A 26,733-nucleotide genomic window follows, 5' to 3' on the forward strand; every position below is an offset into this window, starting at 1 on the left:
CAGGTTATTTATTTAGTATGTGATGTGTGTTTGTTGATGGAGAGGGTGCATTGCAATTTTTGAGGTAAATTTATGGGTAGTTAACAGGGATGCACAGAACATGACAAGATGTTAAAGAACCACCTAGTTTTATTCAGGTGTGTTACAGAAGGGAAAAATCTAATATCTGTTGGACAATGGAATCCAAGGACCAGAGGTGGTGATCTCTACCAAATTAACATTCCCACACAGATTATTTGGTTGTTCTAAATTGTCCATAGCTGTCTCTATGTGATAGTCCTGCATCAGACTGGTGACCTGCGTACCCCGCCTCTTGCCCTTCGGTAGCCAGGATAAGCTCCAGTGAGCCTGTGGATGAGATGTGTGTGTGTGTGTGTGTGTGTGTGTGTGTGTGTGTGTATATATAAAATGTAAGAAATTAGTTGCACATATCTCATGAACCTTGCATGAATTTAAAAAAATCTATTAATCTGTACAGAATGTTGATCTATGTCTGCACAGCTGAACAACAACATTTTTAAGATGGCATGGTTTACAATATTAAGTGGTGGAGCCCAATGTTGTATTTTTTTTCACGGGGTCCCAAATTCCTGGCGGCACCTCTGCCTCGGAAAGTTTTATTTGGTCGGTGCTTGTTTATTTCAGTAATATTTTACTAAAATTGTCTTATTTTAATTAATCCTTCGCCGTGCTGAGGCTCAGTATCAAGCCTGACCTGCTCACATCCTTCATTTGTCAAAATGATTTTTCCCCGATAGTGAAAGCTTCCTCCTGCTCTTCAAATATCCTGACGCTTTCCACATGTGACAGTGAGGGCTGTGCGAACAAAATCGCACACAGCTGACACAAATCGTTCTTTACTGCGCCTCACATAGTTTGTATGTATGACAATATGCGACGTTATATGACTATTGGTGAGATGTATTTCATATGCCAAACAAAAGTGAACGTGTGCGTGTTTTTGAGAGCAGGCTGTGGATTTATGGGGCATCAGGCTACACAGATTTAAGGAGAATTCATCCTGACAATCTGCTCCAAAACTGTCTTTCACGTGAATAGATTACCATTAGGCATGGAGACGTTTAGAGCTGTCACGTGACAGGGCACTAAACGCCAATTTTGCATATTTAATAATATGGATAAGAAATAGTTTCAGATAAAAATTGTAGTCGTTATGTTACTCGGGTTGTAGACTCAGTTTTGTCAAGTTAGCATTTTCATTCAATTTTAGTATTGCAAAAATATTTTTGATATTGTCTCTGTTTTTATATTGCAAGTTGATAACACCAGCTAGGAGTATTTTTATTTATATTATTTTTATATTATATTTATAATATAAATATATTATTATATTTATTGTTGCATGTATGTAGTTACTCGTATTTACTTTGAAAGCTTGATTGTAAGCAAGAGCGAGAGAAAGAGAGATATATGGTTGTGTTAAACTGCACATATTATAAATGAGTGTCACGATGCCCCGTCTATTATTTGTATTTTGAGTTTAATTCGTTTGTAAACAATTAACGCAAACTAATTCATTTTTTGTGGCCACCACCATATGTGGGGTGTCTGCCGACTGATACAGTTGTCGCATATAAACAACACAGTTTGGAAAGGATTGTTCTTTCCTTCCATTGTGTGCAGGCGGATCTATCCACAGCAGTGCCAAGAAAATGCTGTGCCGGAGAGCATGGGTAGGCTTCATATCTCTGCCGTTGCCCAGCTGTATAGAGAGATCACGGCTGAGATATCAAGTTCAGGGGTGCTTGAGAGTTTCAGTGCAGACCTCTTGACTTACAAGAGGGGGAAACTTGTTGAAGGTTTCATCTTTGCGACCATTTATGTGCTCTTGATTTTGCCCATATTTTACTCTCAGGCAGCAGAGACTGTAGATGTGAAAAACGAGCCACAGGCCTGGATCTCACGGCTTATGGGAATTGCAACAAGTGTAGCTATTATATGGAGAAGCGCGAGTCGAACAGCAAGGCTAACTCCACTACCTATTTAAAGATGTTGAATGACTTTAAAATGAAGGATCAACTGCGGAGCGATACCAGTTCTTTGGATGGTAAGATCGGTGAGTTTCTTTTTTGCCTGCACAACGGGATGGTCGGCTTTCCCATCTCCTGACAGGTTTGGAAGAGTGTAAGCTAATTTTGCAACGCCTTTGTTTCTGTGTCTGTCCAGGTTCGAGACTGTGTTTTCAGTTTGATATTTTTATGATATTATTATGGCTACATGTTCCCCACTTGATTTTATGAAACATGTTTGCTGCTACGACGCATAATTTCTAACATAAAAAGTCTTTCAAATTACGTTGTTATATTTCATGCTTCTGGGGCAGTTTTGTGTAGTCTTGTTGTTTATTTTATTTAGTTATGTTTTATGTTGTTGTTTTCAAAATTATGTTTCGGTTTAAAGAGATATGAATAATCCCTGTGTTCATTTATGGCGTACAACACTGAAACTCTCCCACTAGTTTTCTCAATAAACCTCTAAGAGAATTCTTTAGTCGTTATAAAAATATAAGTAGTGTTTAATACGAATATATAACCCCAGCAGGTTCTGTCCTCTTTATTCACTCAGGCGATTCTCTTGATTTACTGAAACGAACCATTCTAGGGAAAACGTATAAATAAACAAGAGAAGAAATTCATTTTTTATGTATTCGCAAAAAAAAAGTGAATTTATTTTTTTGTTACCAGGTTTGCAGATTTTTTCCAGTAAAATGGACATATATTTTTTGTGTGCGTACATGATGACCTCTATATTCCAGCAAGAGCTTTGTGACATGCAGGTTCGTCTGGGTAGCGCTTTATTTGGATGACTTGGACAGTTAACAAATAATTCATATTCCCGAGTTACAGGGCTATGTGCAAATCACAGTCGCAGTTTTGGGAGCATTCTCCCCTTTTACATCAGCTGTAGCCTTCTCGTTCACGCCGCTCATGTCTGTTCTGTTGTCAATCAGGCGCTGACTTTCGACAGCAGGCCGTGTGTGAGGGCTGCGCGCAGATCATTTCAGACCGTTTCCTGATGAGGGTCAATGGCGCGTCCTGGCACCAGAAGTGCCTTCAGTGCGCTGCGTGCCAGCAACCGCTCACCGACACCTGCTACTTCAGAGACACAAAGCCGTACTGCAAGAGCGACTACCAACAGTAAGAACGCTTCTCTGTATCCATGGACTTGGCCTCTGTGGGCCCAGTCAGCCAGTGGCTCAAAGTAAAAGAAAAGAGTATAAATTGGGTTGTTTTTGTTTATTTGAAGGCGCTTTTTATGCAAATTTAACCTTGAGCACGTTTTATAATCTGGCTTTTTTGTTGTTGTTTAGTCCTAGCACATTGGTTAGTGCGTGAAAAGAAGGAAGTGCTTTTCTGTTTATTTTTCACGGGTTACATTTTTCCATATGCACCTTGACTCCTAAAAGATGTCTTATTTATTTGTTTTTGAAAGGCGTTTATTCTTGATTCATAAAATAATAAATATTAAAATTTAACAATTCCATAATTAATTGTAATGCTTCCAGTAATTTTATTTTAAATGGAGCTACTGGCATCCCAGAAATCTCTTTAATACAGTTCTAAGTATCCACTGTGGTGCATTGATGTAAACGTTCTTTTAAGGAGTTAGAAATTAAAGTTTAGTTATTACCTTATTTGGAAGATAGAAAATAAAAGAAGAAATTGATGCGTGTTATCATAGGGGTCTGTAATCTTTGTTATCAAAAGATTCATTATTTAGAAACTTTCATCATAAAACGTCTGTATGGAGCTGCCTTAAAGGAAGATAACACAGTTTAATCAGGTGCCTCTACTCTTGTCTAGAAATGCCACTTACCCTGCCCACAAAGGGATTTGTGTCTCTTGCAGGGATCAAACTGGGGATCTTCTGATTGTGAGGTAAATCTGTAAACCTGAGGTATTAGTAAACCTATGGAGCCACTACTCTGTCATCTGTGTAAATTAATCATATTGAAAGTAGCTTATTGGGACAATTTGCTGCAGATGTCATAGCCCATCTTTGATGGTATCTATGAAGTAAGGATTCATGGATTCAGAGTAAAGAGCTCAACTTCACTGGCAATAACTGAAGCAACTGAAGCAATAACAAATGCACTAGACATACACACATATATATATATAGGAGATTTCTTAGCATTGATACTTGACAATAAAATCAGTTGGAAACCTCATATCAGACATGCTTGAAATAAATGATCAATCAATCAATCAATCAATCAATTACTTGAACACCTTACTGTGAATGTCTTCGTGCACCACCCGTCTAAAGCAAATGGCAGTCTAAGTGTCTTTTCTAAGATGACATAAAGATCAAACTGCTCACCAGTTGTGAATTTGCTCTGTTTCTTTTATCTGCACATGGACGGTTCTCACCAAATGAAGCGTGGTTTCTCTGAAATGTCTTTCCACAATTTTCTTTTTTCAATTAATGAATTAATGTATTTGTTGTTGTTTGCAACTTCTCACAACAGGTTAAGCATACCAAACAAAGACAATTTTAAATAAACTGTATTATTTTCCTCTGTTACTTTTTCTTTTGGAATCCAGACCTGGGGCCACTCAAAACTAGCCTTTGATGCATTTCTACTAACATTGCTATTAAGGTTCAACAAAATTAAGAGGATAAGGCATCAGGTGACAGATGTAGGCTATGAAACACATTTTAATTGATACCATTTTTTCCTTTGTTTTATTTTTTAATACTTTAAAGACAGCATATAGGCTACACATTTGATAAATAATTAATAATTAGTTGCACAACCATTGTTCATTTTCATAGTGAAAATAATGTATTTTTGTTGAAGCCACTCAAAATGGGTAAAAGAGCTGAATGTTGTTGGAAACCTGCTGGTGGCATGTATCACAAAACTATTTTCAGGATTTTTTACTGAACATACAAGAGCCAGTAATCGCACTGACTGTAAGAGTTTCAATAGAGCATTATAATAAACCCAAGTGGGGACTGTCCCTTGAGAGCATTGTTGACCCACTATTGATCATGTGCCTCATCACATGCAAATAGGTGTGAAAAGGGGTGTGGGTCATTATCAGCAGAGGTTTCAGGTGAAACCACTGCCTTGCCTCACCCTATCATATGCCCTTGAGATCACCTAACGCAAGATGTGAGTGGACATTAGGGTGGCTGGGAAAAGATCTCAAAATCGCATTGTAGTGACAGACAGTTGTTGTCGTAAGCCCTCTGTTCAAAAATGGGAATTCACACTGGACATAAATGGCTTACTTTACTCCTCTTTCAAACCATTTGTCTTTTCTGTCCAAAATTTGAACATCGGTATCCTTGAAAAATTAAATTTTATTGTTTAAATGCAGATGGACAGTTGAGTCATGTCCTGTCGAGGTGGCTCTTTTATGCTGTGCCATGTATTTATAGTGTGGCTCATTGCAATATAGAGGTCTGAGCACTACTTGCTGCACTTCAACGCAGACACTATGTTGTTTAGCTTGTCTTTGGGAGTTTTGTCCTTGGGATGAACCAATTTTTGTCTGAGGCTGTCACTGGGTGGGAAGTGCACAGGGATGTCATGCTTTAAGAAAATTCTCCTGAGTTTATCTGCTAAGCAAAACATGGCAATGTTGTTCTGTTTGGCTTTCTGTTTCTCGCTAGTTGGTGTCTGACCTTCTTTTTTATTCATCTTTGTTGATTTGATGAAAGCCCAATTGGGATAACCACATGTTTTAAGAGCTTTCATTAAATGTGTGTGTTACTCCCACTATTTGTTGTGTTGCTGGAGGGGGAATCCTGCAGCTTGGTGGTCTTGCCTGTTGTATTGAGGCGTCTTCCAGACAGGAGCAGCACACTGATAGCGGGCTGACTTACTGTCACATTATCTCTATATGGGATTTTCTTTGGGCCTGTCTGCTCCTCTTAAAGCACCATTGTCCACTCTGAAGGTCACCATATCATCTGAAGGTCTTCTACAAGATGTGACTACAGCACTATAAACAATCTCTACTGCGATCATCACCGAAACCAAGCAGGTGATCTACAACTCGGCATCAGTGATGACTGAGATGCTTGACTATAAGACAAACGAACACAAGGTAAATGGACTGATAGCGCTTTTCTTCTCTCCTGGAGTACTCCAAGCACTGTATACAACATGCCTCATTCACCCAAGCACTTTCTTCTATACACAAGTGCAATCTAAGCAACATTCACACACATTCATTCATGCTCCGATGGAGCTAACTTGGGGTTACTATCTTTCCCAAGGATATTTGGCATACAGACTGGGGGAAGCCAAGGATCAAACCACCAACCTTCCAGTCAGTAGCTGATCTTCTCTACCACCTGAGCCACAGCCACAATGTCATGTAAGGAATTGTGTGATGTAATTCAAGTAGGCAAAAACAAGGTGATTGATGATATCCCAAATGGCGTCATTGACAAGTGCCTGGAAGACAGAAAGAATGTTAGTCAGTGAGTTTGTCATGTATTTCTCCATGTCTTCTTTTTCCAGTTTGGATAAACTATATAAACTGCTGGTGGGCAAAGGTCCACTAGGATAAAGGTTGATAGCAAATTGATAGTTGATAGTAAATTCTGTGAGGAGGAAGAGAAAGAGAGACAGGGCTTTTTTAAAAATACTTCATCTAAACAAGATACACGGGGTACTGAAGCTAGATCGGGCAAGACACTTCACCCGTTGCCTACTGGTGGTGGTCAGAGGGACCGGTGGCGCCAGTGTCCGGCAGCCTCGCCTCTGTCAGTGCGCCCCAGGGTGGCTGTGGCTACAATGTAGCTTGCCATCACCAGTGTGTGAATGGGTGAATGCCTGGATGTGTAAAGCGCTTTGGGGTCCTTCGGGACTAGTAAAGTGCTATATAAATGCAGGCCATTAACCATTTACCATTTAGATCAGGTGGAGATGGGGGAGGCTAAGAGGAGAATGATGGATAGTATTTTTCAAACAGAATTGATGACAGTGAGTGCTCCAACCAGAAATAAATGGGTTTTTTTCTCTATTTAGTGTTGAGATTATTCTCTCTTAGCCATGAATGACCGAGGACGAGAGGAGCGAGTGGTGCAACAAATAGATAGAAGCATATTTGTTCTGTGTGGTTGCCTTACACAGTGGGAGTTGCCAGCTGGGTTTTGTGAGTTATGTTGAGTAGTCTTTTTCCATTGAGAGCAGTGACTTGGAAACACTTATAGGGCGGGGATTCAAGCGAGGATATGATTTTAGTTCATCATTTAAAGTGCATAGGAAAGCTCCATGAGGGGCCTTTTACTCCAATCCCATGTCTTCTGCCAGAATCCAAAGACCAATAGACAAATGGCCTCAGGGAAAAAAGCAGAGGCATTGAGGTTTGAACCCTTGTCAAAAACACTGCAGAACTTAGCAAGAAACTCCTCACAAGAGAGATGAGTTAGTTTTTAATACAGCTTGCGCCCATTTAACAGCCCAGTCAGCGCTGTCACATTAGAAAGAGACAAAAGACAGACAGACAACACAAAAAGCAGTGTTTCAGGTAAAGTGTGTTTTAAATATGTACTGATTTGTGTCATGAAATTACCTCTTTGTCTTCTTACTGCTACAGCTGTTTTATTAATGACAAGCCGCGCTGTTAAAGCAGAAAAATCTTTGTGTGACAGTGTAACATCAAGATGACCGGACATTTAGATGGGCTTGTTGGAACTTGTTGAGCCAGACTGGGGATGGCGGTTGCTGCTGGTGTTGGTTCCGGATTTGCTTTTCCTTACCTTGCAGTGGGGTGTAAGAAATCTCTCCTTCCACGTACAGTTGTCTACCTCCCCCCCACATCCCTCTGACAACTGTTACAGCAATGGTGCTGTATGTGTGTGGTTTTCTCTCACTCCCCTTTCTCTGTTGGATTTGTCCTCCCTCTGACAGCAGGTGTTTCTCCTCATAGTTGTGGGCACAGCGTATAAAGGGGAAAAAGAGGAGAGCAAACAAAGCTGTTGGGCCTTTCAAAGCAGTGTGCACACCGTGTGTGGATTTGAGAGGACGATATCGTGTTACTTCCGTTGGAGATGGTGTCTAAATAGTGTGTTATATCACGGAGTCGGTTGTAGACGTTACAGTTTCCTTTCAGATTTTACTTCCCTTTTTCCTCTTCCTTTAGTTTTCCTGGGAAGGGATGTGACTTCAGGTTGGAGATTGTTTTAAGTTCTAGTTACTTTTATATTAATGAAACAAATAATAAATAATAAAGTAATGAGAGCACATGACACATGAGCTATAATGACTTTATTTTTTAGTGTCACGGTTCTGGGTCCGTTGGACCCAGTATTTTGAGTTCATTATGTTTTGGTACTTTTGCATCATGGATTTTCCTTTATGTTTCTCTGGTACTTGGTGTTTCAGTTATCTTGGTGTTTTTCTATATTATGATTTATGATCTGATACTGTTGTGATTATGATTATCATTTAGTAGCCTTTGGTCAGTGTCAAGTCTGTCTCTGTCTAGTCTGTGTCTTAGTAAAGTGTGTTTTGTTTCCTGTTTTACTTTGAAGGTTCTTGTTCTTGTCTGATGTTAGTATGTGCAGCTTTGTTCCCCCTGTCTCGTTAGCCCTGATCTCTCCCAGCTGTGTCTCCCTCCTGTTGCCGATTTCCCCGTTACTACCCTGTGTATATAAGCCCTGTGTTTTCCCATGCTCAGTGTCGCGTCGTACCATCAGTTTATGCCTGTGTGTTCTTGGTCTCAGTGTTCCGTCCTCACTTTATGTTTGTTTTCCTGCCAGCAATAAAGCTGAGGTTTTTTGAGTTACATTCCATTTTCCGAGTCCTGCATTTGGATCCTCATCTCTGCCTGCCCGCACACAGAGCCTTGACAGAACGACGCGACCAGTAATGGATCCAGCGGACTCACCGTGGAAGCGCAGCTCCCGTTTTGACGGGACTCGGCTAGCGCTTGGAGGGCCTCCGTGCTGCTGTTCCTCGCTGGCAGCCTACCCTTCGGCCCACTCGTCTGCTTCCTCCAGTGTCACCTGCTCAGCAGCCACCTGTAGCTCAGTGTCCTGTGTTTCCTGCTCAGAAGCCGCCTGTAGCCCAGACACCAACTCCACCACCATCACTTTCGCCTCAAGCTCAGTTAGCCGCCCGGCCTCAAGCTCAGTTAGCCGCCCGGCCTCAAGCTCAGTTAGCCGCCCGGCCTCAAGCTCAGTCTCCAATTCCACCACCGTCGTCATCCCAACCATTGTTTCAGTCACCCTCAGTTCAGCCTCCTGTTCAGCAGCCACTAGCCCTGCACCCTGTGTCACTTGCTACCCCGGTACAACAAGCTCAGTCAAATCAATCTAAAAGGAACTGTGTTTCATCAGTTTGTTCTAAGCAGAGCAACAAACCTCATGATAATGTAATCATTCCTAAAAAGCTGGCCAGTTCAGAGACTGTGACGCGCTCCAGGGCCTCCCCAGAGGCTGAGTTTCAGCCCTCAGCCTACTCTGGACCCCTGGAGGCTAGGAACCCAGCTGAGGACTGCACCCGGCTGTCACTGCCTGAGCAGAGTCAATGCTCTGGGCGGCTGAAGTCTTCTATGTGTTTGCCAGAGGCCCGTGCGCCTGCTGGTTCTGATCTGTCCCTGCCAGAGGCCCGTGCGCCTGCTGGTTTTGTCCTGTGTGTTCCAGGGGCCCCTGTGCCCACTGGTCCTGAGACTGTTCTCGCTGTAGCGCCTCCGTCTCCAGCTTCCACGCCAGCTGCAGCCTCCGTGTCTTCATCCATGCCAGCTGCAGCCTCCGTGTCTCCACCCATGCCGTCACCTGGCTCGGCTCCGGCTTCAGCATCACCCACGCCTGGTCCGGCTCCGGCTTCAGCATCACCCACGCCTGGTCCGGCTCCGGCTTCAGCATCACCCACGCCTGGTCCGGCTCCGGCTTCAGCTTCGCCTGGTCCGGCTTCGCCTTCAGCTTCGCCTTCAGCTTCACCTGGTCCGGCTCCGGCTTCAGCTTCGCCTGGTCCGGCTCCGGCTTCAGCTTCGCCTGGTCCAGCTTCGGCTTCAGCTTCATTCGCTTCGCCGGGTCCAGCCTCCGCATCCGCTTCAGCGTCGTCTGGTCCAGCTCCCGCGTCCTCATCCTCGTCAGGTCCAGCTCCCGCATCACCAGCTTCGTTTGGCCCCGCCTCTGCATCAGCCTCACCTGGTTCAGCCTCCGCATTCGCTTCAGCGTCGCCTGGCCCAGCTTCGGCTTCAGCCTCTGCCTCATCTGATCCAACCTCCGCTTCGCCTGGGGCTGCAGGGGCCACGCAGCCTTCGGGTCCCCTCCTACCACCTCCACATTGTCGGTCATCTGCCAGGCCGCTTGTTGGGCATCATCACCACCGTGGCCGCCCTCCGGACTTCTGTTGCCGCCACTGCCTTCCGCGTGGCCGGCCTCCAGGCTTGCATTCCCGCCGCCGTTGCCGTCCGCACGGTCGGTCCCCAGAACTGCTTCCTCGCCGCCGTTGCCGTCCGCACGGTCGGCCCCCAGAACTGCTTCCTCGCCGCCGTTGCCGTCCGCACGGTCGGCCTCCAGAACTGTTTGCCCGCCGTCGCCATGTGCACGGTCGGCCTCCAGAACTGTTCGCACGTCGCCACCGTTGCCGTGTGCACAGTCGGCCCCCTGGACTTTTTGTAGACTCTTGGTGAGCTCTGGTTTCGTTTTGTTTTTGATATGCTTTCCTGCGTTTTTTGGACTCTGGTGCTCCTTGTTTTTTTTGTTTTTTTTGCTTGGGCCTCAAGCAAAAAAAGTCTGTCTCTGTCTAGTCTGTGTCTTAGTAAAGTGTGTTTTGTTTCCTGTTTTACTTTGAAGGTTCTTGTTCTTGTCTGATGTTAGTATGTGCAGCTTTGTTCCCCCTGTCTCGTTAGCCCTGATCTCTCCCAGCTGTGTCTCCCTCCTGTTGCCGATTTCCCCGTTACTACCCTGTGTATATAAGCCCTGTGTTTTCCCATGCTCAGTGTCGCGTCGTACCATCAGTTTATGCCTGTGTGTTCTTGGTCTCAGTGTTCCGTCCTCACTTTATGTTTGTTTTCCTGCCAGCAATAAAGCTGAGGTTTTTTGAGTTACATTCCATTTTCCGAGTCCTGCATTTGGATCCTCATCTCTGCCTGCCCGCACACAGAGCCTTGACAGAACGACGCGACCAGTAATGGATCCAGCGGACTCACCGTGGAAGCGCAGCTCCCGTTTTGACGGGACTCGGCTAGCGCTTGGAGGGCCTCCGTGCTGCTGTTCCTCGCTGGCAGCCTACCCTTCGGCCCACTCGTCTGCTTCCTCCAGTGTCACCTGCTCAGCAGCCACCTGTAGCTCAGTGTCCTGTGTTTCCTGCTCAGAAGCCGCCTGTAGCCCAGACACCAACTCCACCACCATCACTTTCGCCTCAAGCTCAGTTAGCCGCCCGGCCTCAAGCTCAGTTAGCCGCCCGGCCTCAAGCTCAGTTAGCCGCCCGGCCTCAAGCTCAGTCTCCAATTCCACCACCGTCGTCATCCCAACCATTGTTTCAGTCACCCTCAGTTCAGCCTCCTGTTCAGCAGCCACTAGCCCTGCACCCTGTGTCACTTGCTACCCCGGTACAACAAGCTCAGTCAAATCAATCTAAAAGGAACTGTGTTTCATCAGTTTGTTCTAAGCAGAGCAACAAACCTCATGATAATGTAATCATTCCTAAAAAGCTGGCCAGTTCAGAGACTGTGACGCGCTCCAGGGCCTCCCCAGAGGCTGAGTTTCAGCCCTCAGCCTACTCTGGACCCCTGGAGGCTAGGAACCCAGCTGAGGACTGCACCCGGCTGTCACTGCCTGAGCAGAGTCAATGCTCTGGGCGGCTGAAGTCTTCTATGTGTTTGCCAGAGGCCCGTGCGCCTGCTGGTTCTGATCTGTCCCTGCCAGAGGCCCGTGCGCCTGCTGGTTTTGTCCTGTGTGTTCCAGGGGCCCCTGTGCCCACTGGTCCTGAGACTGTTCTCGCTGTAGCGCCTCCGTCTCCAGCTTCCACGCCAGCTGCAGCCTCCGTGTCTTCATCCATGCCAGCTGCAGCCTCCGTGTCTCCACCCATGCCGTCACCTGGCTCGGCTCCGGCTTCAGCATCACCCACGCCTGGTCCGGCTCCGGCTTCAGCATCACCCACGCCTGGTCCGGCTCCGGCTTCAGCATCACCCACGCCTGGTCCGGCTCCGGCTTCAGCTTCGCCTGGTCCGGCTTCGCCTTCAGCTTCGCCTTCAGCTTCACCTGGTCCGGCTCCGGCTTCAGCTTCGCCTGGTCCGGCTCCGGCTTCAGCTTCGCCTGGTCCAGCTTCGGCTTCAGCTTCATTCGCTTCGCCGGGTCCAGCCTCCGCATCCGCTTCAGCGTCGTCTGGTCCAGCTCCCGCGTCCTCATCCTCGTCAGGTCCAGCTCCCGCATCACCAGCTTCGTTTGGCCCCGCCTCTGCATCAGCCTCACCTGGTTCAGCCTCCGCATTCGCTTCAGCGTCGCCTGGCCCAGCTTCGGCTTCAGCCTCTGCCTCATCTGATCCAACCTCCGCTTCGCCTGGGGCTGCAGGGGCCACGCAGCCTTCGGGTCCCCTCCTACCACCTCCACATTGTCGGTCATCTGCCAGGCCGCTTGTTGGGCATCATCACCACCGTGGCCGCCCTCCGGACTTCTGTTGCCGCCACTGCCTTCCGCGTGGCCGGCCTCCAGGCTTGCATTCCCGCCGCCGTTGCCGTCCGCACGGTCGGTCCCCAGAACTGCTTCCTCGCCGCCGTTGCCGTCCGCACGGTCGGCCCCCAGAACTGCTTCCTCGCCGCCGTTGCCGTCCGCACGGTCGGCCTCCAGAACTGTTTGCCCGCCGTCGCCATGTGCACGGTCGGCCTCCAGAACTGTTCGCACGTCGCCACCGTTGCCGTGTGCACAGTCGGCCCCCTGGACTTTTTGTAGACTCTTGGTGAGCTCTGGTTTCGTTTTGTTTTTGATATGCTTTCCTGCGTTTTTTGGACTCTGGTGCTCCTTGTTTTTTTTGTTTTTTTTGCTTGGGCCTCAAGCAAAAAAAGTCTGTCTCTGTCTAGTCTGTGTCTTAGTAAAGTGTGTTTTGTTTCCTGTTTTACTTTGAAGGTTCTTGTTCTTGTCTGATGTTAGTATGTGCAGCTTTGTTCCCCCTGTCTCGTTAGCCCTGATCTCTCCCAGCTGTGTCTCCCTCCTGTTGCCGATTTCCCCGTTACTACCCTGTGTATATAAGCCCTGTGTTTTCCCATGCTCAGTGTCGCGTCGTACCATCAGTTTATGCCTGTGTGTTCTTGGTCTCAGTGTTCCGTCCTCACTTTATGTTTGTTTTCCTGCCAGCAATAAAGCTGAGGTTTTTTGAGTTACATTCCATTTTCCGAGTCCTGCATTTGGATCCTCATCTCTGCCTGCCCGCACACAGAGCCTTGACATTTAGGGCTTGGGGGCAGTTGTGTTATCCAGAGGTTGGTGGATGAGGTTGATGAGATAGTTCCAGTCGCCTCTTCGTTGCTATTTTACCTGCACCTTAGACATTGAGGGTTTTCAGGGAGAGGCCAGCAATCGTATTCTCATGTTGCATCTGTCCCCTCAATTTTATTACCACTCTAGTTTTCACACAGTCATACTCATTTACACCTCATACACTCACATACAACACATGCACAAAACAGTCGACCTTGAACACTGTCAAGTACGGAAGGGATGAGGCGGGTCTTCCTACACCACTGCTTTTTACACCCTGTCTGGGGTGGGGACATCTACCAGAGTCAGTTTAGGGTTCTGTTCAATTTCGTTTTCTATTCTTCTTCCTTCCATCTTTCACCAACCTGGCTCTAACCCACTGTCAGCTCTGGCATAATACTGAATCAGATAATAATGTGAATAATAAAATGAAATAAAAATAGATAGATAGATAGATAGAGGGAATTATAAACATAGAAAACTACCATTAGTGCAATCACGCAAAGTCCTCTTCAGTTCTTTGTGGCCTTTCAGTGCTAGAGTCAACTCTTTGGTGGAGCTTTAACCCATTGGACCTGTGCCCTATGCTTCCAGCAGCTTAATAAGCATAAAGAGGTACAGGATTAAAGAGGATAAGAGGAGAGGAAAAAGAATGAAGCAGTAAAAACAGACTGTGTGTGTTCCTTCACTATTGTCTTGTTTGTTCTCCCTCTTCATGGAGCTGGGTGACCTAAAAGAGGAGGTTGGGTGGATGAGTGGGTGGTGGCTTTGGGTGGCAGCTTGATGGACTTTTAATTAGCCAGAGTAATCAAAAGATGTCTATGAAGGAGGCAGGGAAAATAAAATCAGTATTCAGAGAATGGATTTGCTGTTTGTTCAGCGAAAGCTCAAAAATTCATAGTAAAGCCTAGAGATTCTCTAGAAACTCACTTCAACATGTTTTTAGCATGGTAATGATCTCAGCTATCAGTAGAGCTATCGGTGAAAAAAGGGAGTAGGAGTAGTGGAAAAACCCTTTTGTCATTTCTGTATAATATTAAACAAAAGTAAATGTGTGATTCTCACAATATGGATCTTAAAAATAATTTTTATATTCCATATATGACACAGACTCAAAGTGTTTTGGTATAATAAAAAAATGAACCCTTTGCTTTTGCCTGCCTCTAAATCTAACTAAAAGCTTGCAAAGAGAAAGACGTTTTCACTCTGCCTTTCAAAGATGACACATTGCACTGTATAATACACCATGGGACTTATTTTTCGAGTGCCTAAACATACTTACTGATTCCTGATGATACTTGGCAAGGCGAAACAGTATATAATGTTTTTAAAGTTGTTTATTTATTTTTTTTAATGCAATGAGTATCTTTGGGGTATTTCAGAGGAAAGAATAAATAATATTTCCCCTTCATTCACAATTATTAGGGATGTAGACTAGTCTAACCAACCCTTCTTACACTGTATTTTCCACACATTTCTTTCCAGGCTTTTATTTTACTTTAGTACACTTTGTTTACAGCATATATGAAAGCCCACAACAACTGAAAAACAAAAGGTTGTGAAAATTACACGTTTAGGTATAAACAAGGATTTAAACTGTTGCAGTCTATGCAAGCTTGAAAAGGTTTGTTTTTTTAAAGTTGCAGAGAAGCTGTGGTCTCTCACCCCAACCAGTTGCAGCAGATGGCCGCCCCTAACTGAACCTGGTTCTGCCAGAAGTTTCTTCCTGTTGAAGGGGATTTTTTATTTCCCCACTGTCACAAAGTGCTTGCTCATAGTGGGTCATATGATTGTTGGGGTTTTTTCTCTGTATGTATTATTGTAGGGTCTACCTTATAATATAAAGCACCTTGAGGCGACTGTTGTTGTGATTTGGCGCTATATAAATAAAATTGAACTCAATTGAATTTTAATTTCCTTTACTTATGCAAATTTATCTGTTAACAGCATTGCAAACATTCTTGGTGAGTTGTGTAACTGCTCACACTATTGATAACTCAGTGAATCAAGGTGTTGTGTTCGTTTTTTTGCTGAGAGTAGTTCAGGAGACAATCTAGCAATTATCAGGCAGTTAAAGATTTGGCTTGCACAGCTGTGGACTTCTCAATGTCAGGCAGTCTGCACGTGGAGAAGTGAAGCACAGTTCATAATTCAAAGCATATATTAGACCAGGGGTGGGCAATCTCAGTCCAAGAGGGGCGGTGTCACCGCAAGGACTGTATTAGACACATGACAACCGGAAATAATTTTGATTGGCTATTGATGGGGAGGTGCCATGGTTTAGACTTGATTTGTTCTCCTTGGGGTCCTTCCACATGATAGCAGTCATTAACCTCCAGTCAGAGATCTTGTCCTGTATGAAAAAAAAAACCCTCCCTACCTTACAGTTGTTACCAGGGATGTTTTATTTTCATGCATGAAAATGAGCACCCTGTTATCATACACCCAAGGGCAAGCAGCCCTTCCTGTCTGATAGTGTGTTCTGTAAGCATGTAGCAATTTACCTTCACTCAACTCTTTCTATCCCTCTTAGTTATCCCTTCACACCATGGGGTTAGTGCTTATATCCATTTAATGAGGAGTGTATCAACTTCGGCAGTGCGTGGTCTGAGGTGTTGTTGCAGGGGAGATGGATGCAATTGCATGGCATCTGCAATCACGCCTCTGCCGGCATAAAAAGCTGTGCTGTCTGTTATGTTGTTGTTGTTGATATGTGTCGGGCTGTGAGCGGCGGAGCTGCAGCCGACTGTTGTTGTACAGCGACCAGGAGAATAAAAGTGTTAAATAAAGAAATGCTGAAAACCATGAACTCGTCATCGGGCCTGTCGTGGTTCTGTTACTTATGAGCATACATTGCAATTACAGTGATTTGAACCAGATTGTGGTGTATTTTTATTTGTTAATTTTACTAGGCAATGTCTTATACTTTATATACTCTGTCCATCTTTTTTTTTTTAAAGAGCCTTGATGGCAAATGTTCTTCTCACTTTCTGAATTGACAGATGGTAAGACAAAGGTTGAAAGAGAAGATCAATGAGATATGGGGAATGGGAGAAAAAACTATTGAACAGAGAAGGATAGTGTCATTAGAAAGGAACAGTGCAGCTGTCCAAACTCTTGTGTACCTGCCTAATGCTACCTCTTTCCTCCTCTCCCACTCTTTAACTCTTTTCCAAGATTCAGTTCTTGCATGCCCCCCCCCCCTCCCACACACACACACACACACACACACACACACACACACACACACACACACACACACACACAGACACGGGTGAATGAGGCAAGTTGTATAAGAACCAGTCCAGAAGCTCATGTGCTGTTACCACAAAGATACCAATGGTAACTAGAACAGACTAGCCCTTTATTGTCATTGTACAAAAACCGTCTCTCAGAGCAGTGATACCAGATCCTACAGCAACTTGTATAGCACACTAGTCTCCTCTGGTCTAATCAGTTTTCCATTAGACCAGAGGCTCATAGAGAAACAACCAAAAGAAAGACAAAACTACTGGCCTCTAAGATTGGCAAGCTCCAGTTATTGTTAGCAGGACATGAACACACCCATGAAATTTAGACTTGGTTGTGATTCAGTGGAATCAAAGGTAACCGACGCTTCCTGTGACAAAAGTTAGCTGTGGCTAAAAGTAACAGAAAAGTAACACCAAAACTAGATTCAGTTTTTTTTAATCTAGGTGTTACTTTGGTACCTTAATTAAAGTAACAATTTCTGGAAAATTATCCACCAAACTTAGTGTTTTGTGATTTAAAAGCCACAGAGATCCTGTAAATTGATAAATAACTTTACACTTCAGTGGTAATGGGATGGTGAGAAAACTGTAGAAAGAAGACATTTTAAAGAGAAGCCTCTTGTGTTTAAATACTGTTGAAAACTGTTGTTTGAGTACGCCAGTTTGTAAACCCATTCAAATGAAAATAATCGGTGAAACTATCAGCTTTTTCAGTGTGACAAATAATTTTTCACCCGAATTTCAATTTGAGCAGCAAAATGTGTTGAATTATGGTCAGAAGGCAAAACAACTTTTATTAGATTTAGCTTGGTAGCTTTTGTGTTTGTGTTATCTCATTGCTCCTCCTCCGCACTCTGTTGGAGGAGAAACATAACTGCTAGAATGATTCAATTGCAAGGAAAATATGTCAAACACAATTTTCCCTAAAAATGCTGCATCAATAACACTGTTCTTCCTTCCCCTTGTGCTCAGGTTGTTTGCTGTGGAGTGCAGCAACTGTCTTGGAAAGATAGCGCCCACAGAGTTTGTTATGCGAGCTCTGGACAGTGTTTACCATCTCAGCTGCTTCTGCTGCTGTGTCTGCCAGCGCCAGCTGTGTAAAGGAGATGAGTTTGTACTGAAAAAAGGTCAGCTGCTGTGCAAGACTGACTATGAGAGAGAGAGGGCCCTGCTCAGTACACTCAGTACAGACATCACAGACTCAGGTAATATTTTATAACAGATTATTAAAGAAAAGAACTGAATCAAAAGGAACGTACCTAATTGATGACTTTATCTAGAAATGGAAAATTCCCATGCAATGCAAAAAACTGAACTCAGGTCAAATCTGCAGCAACAATTAAACAAAGGGATTAATGGAATTATTTGTGTCTGGTGACAGATAAGAATGAGGATGAGGACGAGGATGTGAAATCAGAAAAAACCCTATCAGTCAGGAAATGCAGCAGTGACAGCAAAGAACCCCTAAGGCCCAAACGCCCACGCACCATCCTGACCACCCCGCAGCAGAGAGCCTTTAAGGCCTCTTTTGAGGTTTCTTCCAAACCCTGCAGAAAGGTGAGTAGAGGTATAGAGTATATTATAATTGTATACTGGTATATTTGAGTCAAAAACCACATATCAAGTACTACAATTACATTGCATTTCATTTCTTACATTACATTTGAATTCAGTATCATTTCGTTTATATAGCATCAATGCTTAACAGCAGTCACCTCAAGTCTATTTTTCTACTATGACTAAGAAGTCATAGTAGAAAAACAGTATTATGTTCTTAATAAAAGTAGCAGTTTAAATATGAAGGAAAAGGCCCCAAGACAACCAGCCAAGCAAATATTTAAAATTATTTTAACACTGAAACTTAAAAATTAGTTCCTCTAGCTTTAACAACCCAAATTTAAAATGAGGAGTTGAATGAATTAACAGTTGAGACTTCATTAAACTTATTAACACATATATGCAAAGAAAATTAATATGTTTAAGCACAAAACCTTACTTATGTTGTCATGAAAATCATCTTATTTCCAAGCAACATTTTGTCATTTTCTTTTCTTTTCTTTTAAAATAGGGTTTTGTCAGTCCTGCATCGACGCTTGAGGGTTGAAACCCTGTAGAGCCTACATTGTAATAGATTATGTTGTTGTATATATGTGTGTGTTTTTATTTATACTTCTGAGCTGGTGTGTCTACATTTGTCCTCTATCAAGGGTGACACTGAGGGTAGTAGAATTTAAAGCTAATAAAAACTAGCCCAGAAGAGTTTGTTTAATGGAAGCATGTTGGTTTTTTTTATGTATTTGTTATAATAAAAAAGTAAGAATACTAATAGTATTAATTGTTTTATTAATATTATTTTTATTAATAATAATAATAAAATAATAACAACAACAACAACAACAATAATAATAATAATAATAATAATAAAATTTAATTGTGCTGTGATTTACAGGTAAGAGAGACCCTGGCTGCAGAGACTGGACTTAGTGTTCGTGTGGTCCAAGTCTGGTTCCAGAACCAGAGAGCAAAGGTAAGGAGCACATCCCCAAAGCTATAAGCATTTATACATTTATAACCTAGTTTCATAATTTTGTGGTTGTAACTTCTAAGCATACACATTGTTGAACTACAGTTACAATTTTTAAATTGCTTCTTCTAAGCAAAGATAGTTAAAATGAGCCTTTAGGTGTTTCACAGAAGTCTTAGTCGCTGATGGCCCCCCACATTGCATCCTCTGACAATGGGCCCTTACTGTTTATTCCCAAAAGTCCTTAGTTATGTAATCAGTTTTTCATCAGTCAAGCTTCAGTGTACTGAGAGTTTCTAATCTAATTTGTCTGGCTTGGTGGCATTTGAGAGAATAAACTCATCATAGTCTCACTAGCTACAGGGATTTTACTATTGTCCATCATCGGTCTGATGCAATACTTGCTCAAGTCTAAAATATATCATAATCATGCCGTTTAATTTAACAGCCATTCATTGCTCTTGCATGTCTACTAATTTCTTCTTTGTAAATTAAAAAAACAACATAGTGTTTTAAAAATTCTAGCATGATGACTAGTCTGTCATCTGGTTCCCAATAACCTAGAAGCTTTTAAAATTTTCAAAGCTTTCTTCTGTAGCATATGAATTAGTGTGCATCTTCTCCTTGTGCCCTTGTGGGTTCTCTCGAAGTACTCCGGGTTTCCACAGACATGCATGTTAGGTTCCCTCCTTCCACAAGACATCGACACACACATAGACACAGTGGCTTACTGCTCTCCACATTCGGTGCTTGCTTTTCTAGATTTTTTACATGTATATGTGTGGATGTATGTGTTTTTTACTACTGTATGGCGAGTAGTATCTACTCAGGACCTTCTGAGTTTGGGATTACACTGTGCAAGGAACACTATGTCAGACTATCACCACTTCCACAGGATTCCGGAGAACATAATAAGAACTCCAGGCCTGCAGCAAACCCAAAAGGAAGTGTAAACAAAGGAGGCAAAAGCGAGGCTGCAGGGTGGGCCCAGTAGCATGGTTAAAGAAAAAAACATTTAAGCCACCGCTCCCGAGTATTTGCTTCACCAACATTGGGGGTTTATGCATCTAGATCAATGACAGCTGGTCTAAAGAGACAAAAGACTGTAGACAGCCAGTGTTCTGATTTGGAATATTTGACTGTTAAATGCAGACCTATCTACATACCTTATGAGTTTACTGTCATCATGGTAACGGCCGTGTATGTACCACCCGATGCTAATGCTAACTCAACCATGGATGAGCTGTAAGCAGTCAACAGAAATCCTGGCCAGATTTCCCCAGGTTTGAACAGTATTTGATTGTGCAACAAGGTGGAAAAATACACTGGATAAAGCCTACAGCAACAAAGGCTCATACATCACGGTACTTTTTGTTGATTACAGCTCCACCTTCAATACTGTCACTGTCACTCACTTTGTGTGTGGAAGTGGAGAGGGTGAGCAGCTTTAGATACCTGGGCGTCTACATCACAGAGGACCTCACCTGGACACTGAACACCACAAAGCTGGTCAAGAAGGCTCAGCAGTGGCTGTATTTCCTGAGGAGGCTGAGGAAATTTGGTATGTTGGCCAAGATCCTTGGCAGGTTCTACAGCTGCATTGTGGAGAGCACCCTGACCAGCTGCATCACTGCATGGTACGGCAGCACTACTGCTATGGACCTGCAGAGAGTGATAGCAGCTGCAGAGAAGATCACCAGGACTCCGCTGCCCTCTCTGCAGAGCATCTACCATCGCAGAGTCCAGAAGAGAGCTGCCTCCATCCTCAAAGACCCCACACACCCCCAACACGGACTGTTCACACTTCTGCCCTCGGGACAAAGGTTTAGAAGTGTGAACTCTAGAAGATCCCGACTCAACAACTCCTTCTTCCCCACTGCTATCAGACTCTTGAACAGCTGACCTATTTTAACTAGTAATAATAATTTTTGCACATCAGGTCATCTCATGAGCTCATAGCTCTTTTGCACATAAATCTATTTAACACTTCAATTTTTTGCCGTCTCCACTTATTTATTCCTATTTGTATTTAATCTATTTGTACATATTAACCGATACATTGGTACAATATTGTGTAAAAGTCTTAAACTACCTCTGATTTCTTTACATTTTGCTACAAAATGATAAATAGGAGCCGTGATTTATTGAAACATGTGCATACATGAAAATAAAGCTTCAAAACAGAAATTAGCTCACATGAGGACCGCCCAGGAAAGGAAGTCCAAGAGTCACCTCTGTGTTTTGTCTCTATGGCTGTCTGCTTTAGTGGTCTTATCAAGCTCCTATGTGGCCCTGCTTCACATGACACAGTCCTCTTTACTGTATGCTGTAATGCTGCCCCACACTCATACCCGGGCAACTGCTCAATCCATTTGGCAATACAATACAATACAAACCTTTTCCTGAAAACACTTGTGATAAGTGGGAGCTAATTATTTGTTGCAGTTATGAGCTGCAAGTAACAAAGTACCTAAAGTGCTAACTATGTCCAAAAAATATCTTTGAAAGACCTTAAGAACATTGCTTAGAAAAATTACTGGTCCTTAGAACCACAATATAAAGAAACAGCACAAGACTTTGCACAGTATTGCATGTGTGTTTTTGGTTGTGTGTGTGTGTCTGCTTGTTTGCCTGTCAGTCATGTATCAAACTGTTTGCTATTTATTTATTTGCAGATGAAGAAGTTAGCCCGCAGACAACAGCAACAGCAGGAGCAACACAACAGCCAAAGGCTAGGCCAAGGTAAGGATTTATCTTTGTTTGCATTTCCAGTTCCTTTTTTTTGCTACTTTTCTCTAATGTAGCAAAATGAAACGCGCCACCACTGACGTCCTTCTGCGTCAGTGGGGCAGAAGAACATTAGAAATGTAACTGTCATTACAATCTGTCCTTTAGAATTCTAATAACAGCGATTCCAGAAAGCTAGGTGATTTATCAATAATTTGGAGAGACAGCTTGAAATATTAAATTTTTTATTGGAACAATAAAAAGAGTAAAGTCACTCAGCAAACACTCCCAGTTTTGTAGTTTTTAGCACGCCCCATATTGTGAAACCAGAATTTCATCTCTGCTGGTAAATATGGGTTTTTCAACAGCAGAGCTATAAAGCGGGAGCTGAGATTCTCTCTGCAATATAGTTCCACATGGCTAGTGGGCTTATTGCCACTGTGGTCTCACAGTGGATATGAACAGACAGTTTAGATAAGTGTCTCACTGGTTTGGCAAGCACTGCTTCTGTCTGTTCAGGGACTTCCAGCATGTCAATATTGGCATGGCAACAGGGTTTATTAGAGTCGAAGCCGCTGCTGTTAACCAAACGATCTAAGCAACCCAGCAGCAAGCAGCCGGTTGTTTGAAGGTGAGATTAGCAAATGAAATGTTAGGTGAGACATCTTTAAGATCAAACAGCCAATGATAATGATGATTTATTTGTTTCTATGTAAGACACGTTGTTGTACAAGAACATTTTAACATTGGTGTGCTGCTTAAGTCCTGCAGGAGAATAGATCAATAAAATAGAAAAGGAAAATGAAAGAAACAGCTACTTCAAACAAACAGACAATACTGTCATTGTGTTGTATAATATCAGGATAAAATGTCAGATCTAAACTGACAATTTTATTTGTGTATTAACCTCTATACGATATACAATATTTACATGTCTTTTCAATATGTCTGGCACTTCTATATTCAGCATCCTTTGCGCAATATATCCACTATCCTTTTCACAAACCCAAACCATCTCAGCTGTGCCTCTTTCTCTCCAGACTGCTCAACCTGAGCTGACACAGTGATATACTAATTTCTGAAGATAAATACAAGTCTAAACAAGTAGTCAAAGAACAGCAAAAAACTTTTGGTGTTAACTGAGGTAGTAGTAGTAACTAAGGAGGTAGAAAGTGAATATAACCAACTGGTAACTTAAAGAAATAAAATGGACATTTACAAGATAAAGGTTTGAGAAGATGTTCAGTTAATCTCTTACTTCTGGTTTCTTTTGTTTGTCTTTCTAAATAAGTTGAACAATTCCCTGCACTTTTTCCAACCTATATTTTAAATAGAACATTGATAATAACAGAACTTTGTTAGCAGCGGCTCAGGTTATGTATAATTTGTAATAAAAGATTATTAAACTCTCTCTACATGGTCCTTTTTTTTACTTCTTTATATCTTCTTCTCTAATTTTGACAGGTATTGACTTCATCCATGACATTGACAGTGAGACCTCTCTGACAAGTCTAAATGATTGCTTCATGGCCACTCCAGATGAAGCCTCTTTACATGAAAGGGTGGGGAACACCACTGACTGTCTTCACTCCATGCAAAGCTCATACTTCTTAAGACACATCATCAGTTTCAGTTCTTCTCAGCCCACCATACCTCCTACCAGGCTGTGGACGGTGAGCCCACAATAGTGCAGACAAAAGGCACAGAGTCTACTTGGCCATAAGACACAAAACAGCAAGCAACTAAATATGACCAAGGCCGACCAAATACACCAGACTAACCTCTATCCAAGGAAAGGCGCACCTAAAGCAGATACTGGACTCCTTTGTTTCTCAAAAGTTGTTTTGTTGCAGTGGGATTGCCTTTTAAGCTATTTTCTTTTTGGTGGACAGGCGGTTAATTAAGATAATAACTAGTTGAGTCCTGTTTCATAGCAAAATGTAATAGTATTGAAAGTGTTAGTTCATAGCCGTGTATGTGTAATTTTACTAGCTGGCTGAAATGAGATGACTGGCTAAGAATGACTGGTTTACTGGTGGGTCAGTGATGGTCCAGGAAGGCATATTCATGTTATCACACCTCTATTGGCTAAGCAATGCCACTATTAGGTATCAGGATGAAATCCTTAGACCCACTGTCAGCCCCTACGTTAGTACAATGGGTCCTGGGTTCCTCCTGGTGTGTGACAATGCTCGGCCTCATGTGGTAAGAGTATGCAGGCAGTTCCTGGAGGATGAAGGAATTGATATGGTGGTCCCAACACTCACCTTTTTAAATCCATCCTCTTGGACATTATGTTTCTATCCATCTAACACTGACAGGTTGCACCTCAGACTGTCCATGAACTCAGTGATGTGCTGTTTCAGAGCTGGGAGGAGATCCCACTGGACATGATTTATCATCTCATTACTTACTGTAAAAGCATGCCCTAATTTTGTCATGGCATACAAACTAATGAGTATCATTCTGAGTTATCGCAATGGAATTTCAACAAAATGGACTAGCCTGCCATCATTTGTTAACTTCAATTTTCACAGTGATTTTGACTTCAGCCCTCTGTAGCTTGATAGTCCATATTACTATGGATACCCAACATGATTTTTTTCCCCATTGAGGTAAAATGTATTTTCAACACGTTCCTTTATTATTTTTTTTAAGCAGTGTATATTTATTGGACAAGAATAATAATGCTCTGTACTGTCTGTGAAGGTTCTCAGTCATCCAGGTCATCGTAGTCAAAGGAGCTTGCAAAGAAAAGCGTCTGGACTTCTTTGTCAAAACGCCAAAACACAAACTTAACAATGTGGTGTATGCTGTACAGTGCAGCGAGGAATGCTCAGACCTCTACATTGGAGAGACCAAACAGCCACTTCACAAGCGCATGGCACAACACAGAAGAGCCACCTCCACAGGACAAGACTCAGCAGTCCATCTGCATCTTAAGGATAAAGGACACTCTTTCGAGGATGCCAATGTTCACATTTTGGACAGAGAGGACAGATGGTTTGAAAGAGGAGTGAAAGAAGCCATCTATGTCCACTGTGAGCGACCATCTTTGAACAGAGGCGGGGGTTTACGACACCAACTCTCTGCCATCTATAATCCAGTTTTGAGATCCCTTCCCAGACGCCTTAACGCCCACTCACATCCTGGGCCATCTGACCTCAGGAATTCGCATGATAAGGTGGGGCCAGGTTTCACAATGAACTCACCCGAAACTCTGGCTGATTGGGACCCACACCCAGTTTCACACCTTGGCTCAGGCGATTAGAGGATCATCAGGGGGTCCTTTTGTCCCTCTGTGGGGGGTTACTCCCACTAGGTTATATCTGGGACTCTCCACCATTTGACCTTAGAACTGAAGAAGCTTCTCGGATGAGAGGCGAAACGTCTTCAAGCAACTTAAAGAAGTCCAGACGCTTTTCTTTGCAAGATCCTTTGAATGCTCTGTACTAATATTGTAAACATTTTGCAGTTTGTCTGTTCTGAACTAGTTCAACTTAAAGATTTATTGAAGTACTTCAAACAGTGTCTCAGAAGCACAGAGCTTTGTGTTTCTCTATGTGCCGCTCAGTAAAGATACCCGAATAATACTGTAAGTTGTTCTAAAGGAGAAGTTGAGCAAATATTATATTTTTGTTATGTGAAGTATTATGTGAGCCAGCTGATTGATACCCATTGTTGAAGGTATATAGTATTCCATCTACATATACTATTCTTGAAGAACATGCATTTTTGCATGTTAGAATGGACTAAGTTATTTATTTCTCACCAGTATGCACATACAATAAATAAAGAAGGTTCTATTTAAAAAATACAATATCATCCTGTTTTAATCTATTTATCATACTATATACATTGTTCATATTCTGTGTTTAGTGTGACTTTGCTATTTATTTTTTTCCAATGGGGTCAGCTAGAAATGATCAGGGATGCATTTTAAATTTGCTGCTTTACTAAGTGTTGGTACTTAAAATAAACAATTAATTGCCTTGAATTCTTATCTACTTATTTTTTTTATTCCTTGAGAAACAACTAATGCTCTTTTTATTTAAACACATTTTAAGCTATATTGTCAAAGTCATAAAAGTAGTGTAAAAGCACTCTGAGTGCTCAGCAAGGCTAGAGGTGCAGAAAAATAGTCAAATATGCTTGGGGAAGGTTGCTAACTGAGATAAGTGACTTGGAATTATCTGCATGGTAGCCATAATGACAGCTGGTTAAGTTCTTTTAATAATATATTAATAATATTATTTTTTTTAAAAATCCTTAAGTACTTTGTTTGTAACCTCCTTTAGTATAGGATACACTGATCCATTTGCTTCCACTTGTCCTTTTCAGGGGCGCAGGGGGCGCTGGAGCCTATCCCAGCTGTCATAGGGCGAGAGGCGGGGTATACCCTGGACAGGTCGCCAGTCTGTCGCAGGGCTAACACACAGAGACGGACCAGCATTCACACTCACTCCAGAATTCCCACCTATGGGCAATTTAGATTGATCAATTAACCTATCCCCACCAACTGCATGTCTTTGGACTGTGGGAGGAAGCCGGAGTACCCAGGGAGAACTGACGCAAACACAGGGAGAACATGCAAACTACACACAGAGGAACCCTGGTCTGATGGTCAAATTAAACTCAGGACCTCCTTGCTGTGAGGCAACAGTGCTAACCACCGTGCTGCCCTCCAGAGGTTCAGACAATTAGGGAGGTGATGCTAAATGGATAGAACATTGAGTTCAGCCTCTGACATTGAAAGGTCGAAGGCAGGAGAATAAACCAGCTGTTCTCCACAGAACCAGCCAAGGTGTACTCTCAGTG

At 43.0% G+C, this 26,733-nt stretch overlaps 1 protein-coding gene across 1 annotated transcript; it reads left to right on the top strand.

Moving 5' to 3' along the window:
• Positions 1 to 1,706: 1,706 nt before the first annotated feature.
• Positions 1,707 to 25,912, top strand: LOC113027234 (LIM/homeobox protein LMX-1.2-like). Its single transcript, XM_026176856.2, has 7 exons — positions 1,707 to 2,077; positions 2,972 to 3,158; positions 17,637 to 17,869; positions 18,046 to 18,221; positions 19,114 to 19,191; positions 21,864 to 21,930; positions 23,380 to 25,912. The coding sequence occupies exons 1-7, from the start codon at positions 1,960 to 1,962 to the stop codon at positions 23,601 to 23,603; spliced, it is 1,083 nt and encodes a 360-aa protein (XP_026032641.2). The 5' UTR covers positions 1,707 to 1,959; the 3' UTR covers positions 23,604 to 25,912.
• Positions 25,913 to 26,733: the final 821 nt, after the last annotated feature.

This window comes from Astatotilapia calliptera, chromosome 7, assembly GCF_964374335.1.
Source record: "Astatotilapia calliptera chromosome 7, fAstCal68.1, whole genome shotgun sequence".
Lineage (NCBI taxonomy): Eukaryota > Metazoa > Chordata > Actinopteri > Cichliformes > Cichlidae > Astatotilapia > Astatotilapia calliptera.

Excerpts from the sequence above, each read along its gene's own strand:
- LOC113027234 (XM_026176856.2), top strand. The coding sequence starts at position 1,960 with ATGGAGAAGCGCGAGTCGAACAGCAAGGCTAACTCCACTACCTATTTA. Across the intron at positions 2,078-2,971 it reads TTCTTTGGATGGTAAGATCG|GCGCTGACTTTCGACAGCAG; the intron begins GTGAGTTTCTTT and ends GTTGTCAATCAG. Across the intron at positions 3,159-17,636 it reads TGCAAGAGCGACTACCAACA|GTTGTTTGCTGTGGAGTGCA; the intron begins GTAAGAACGCTT and ends CCTTGTGCTCAG.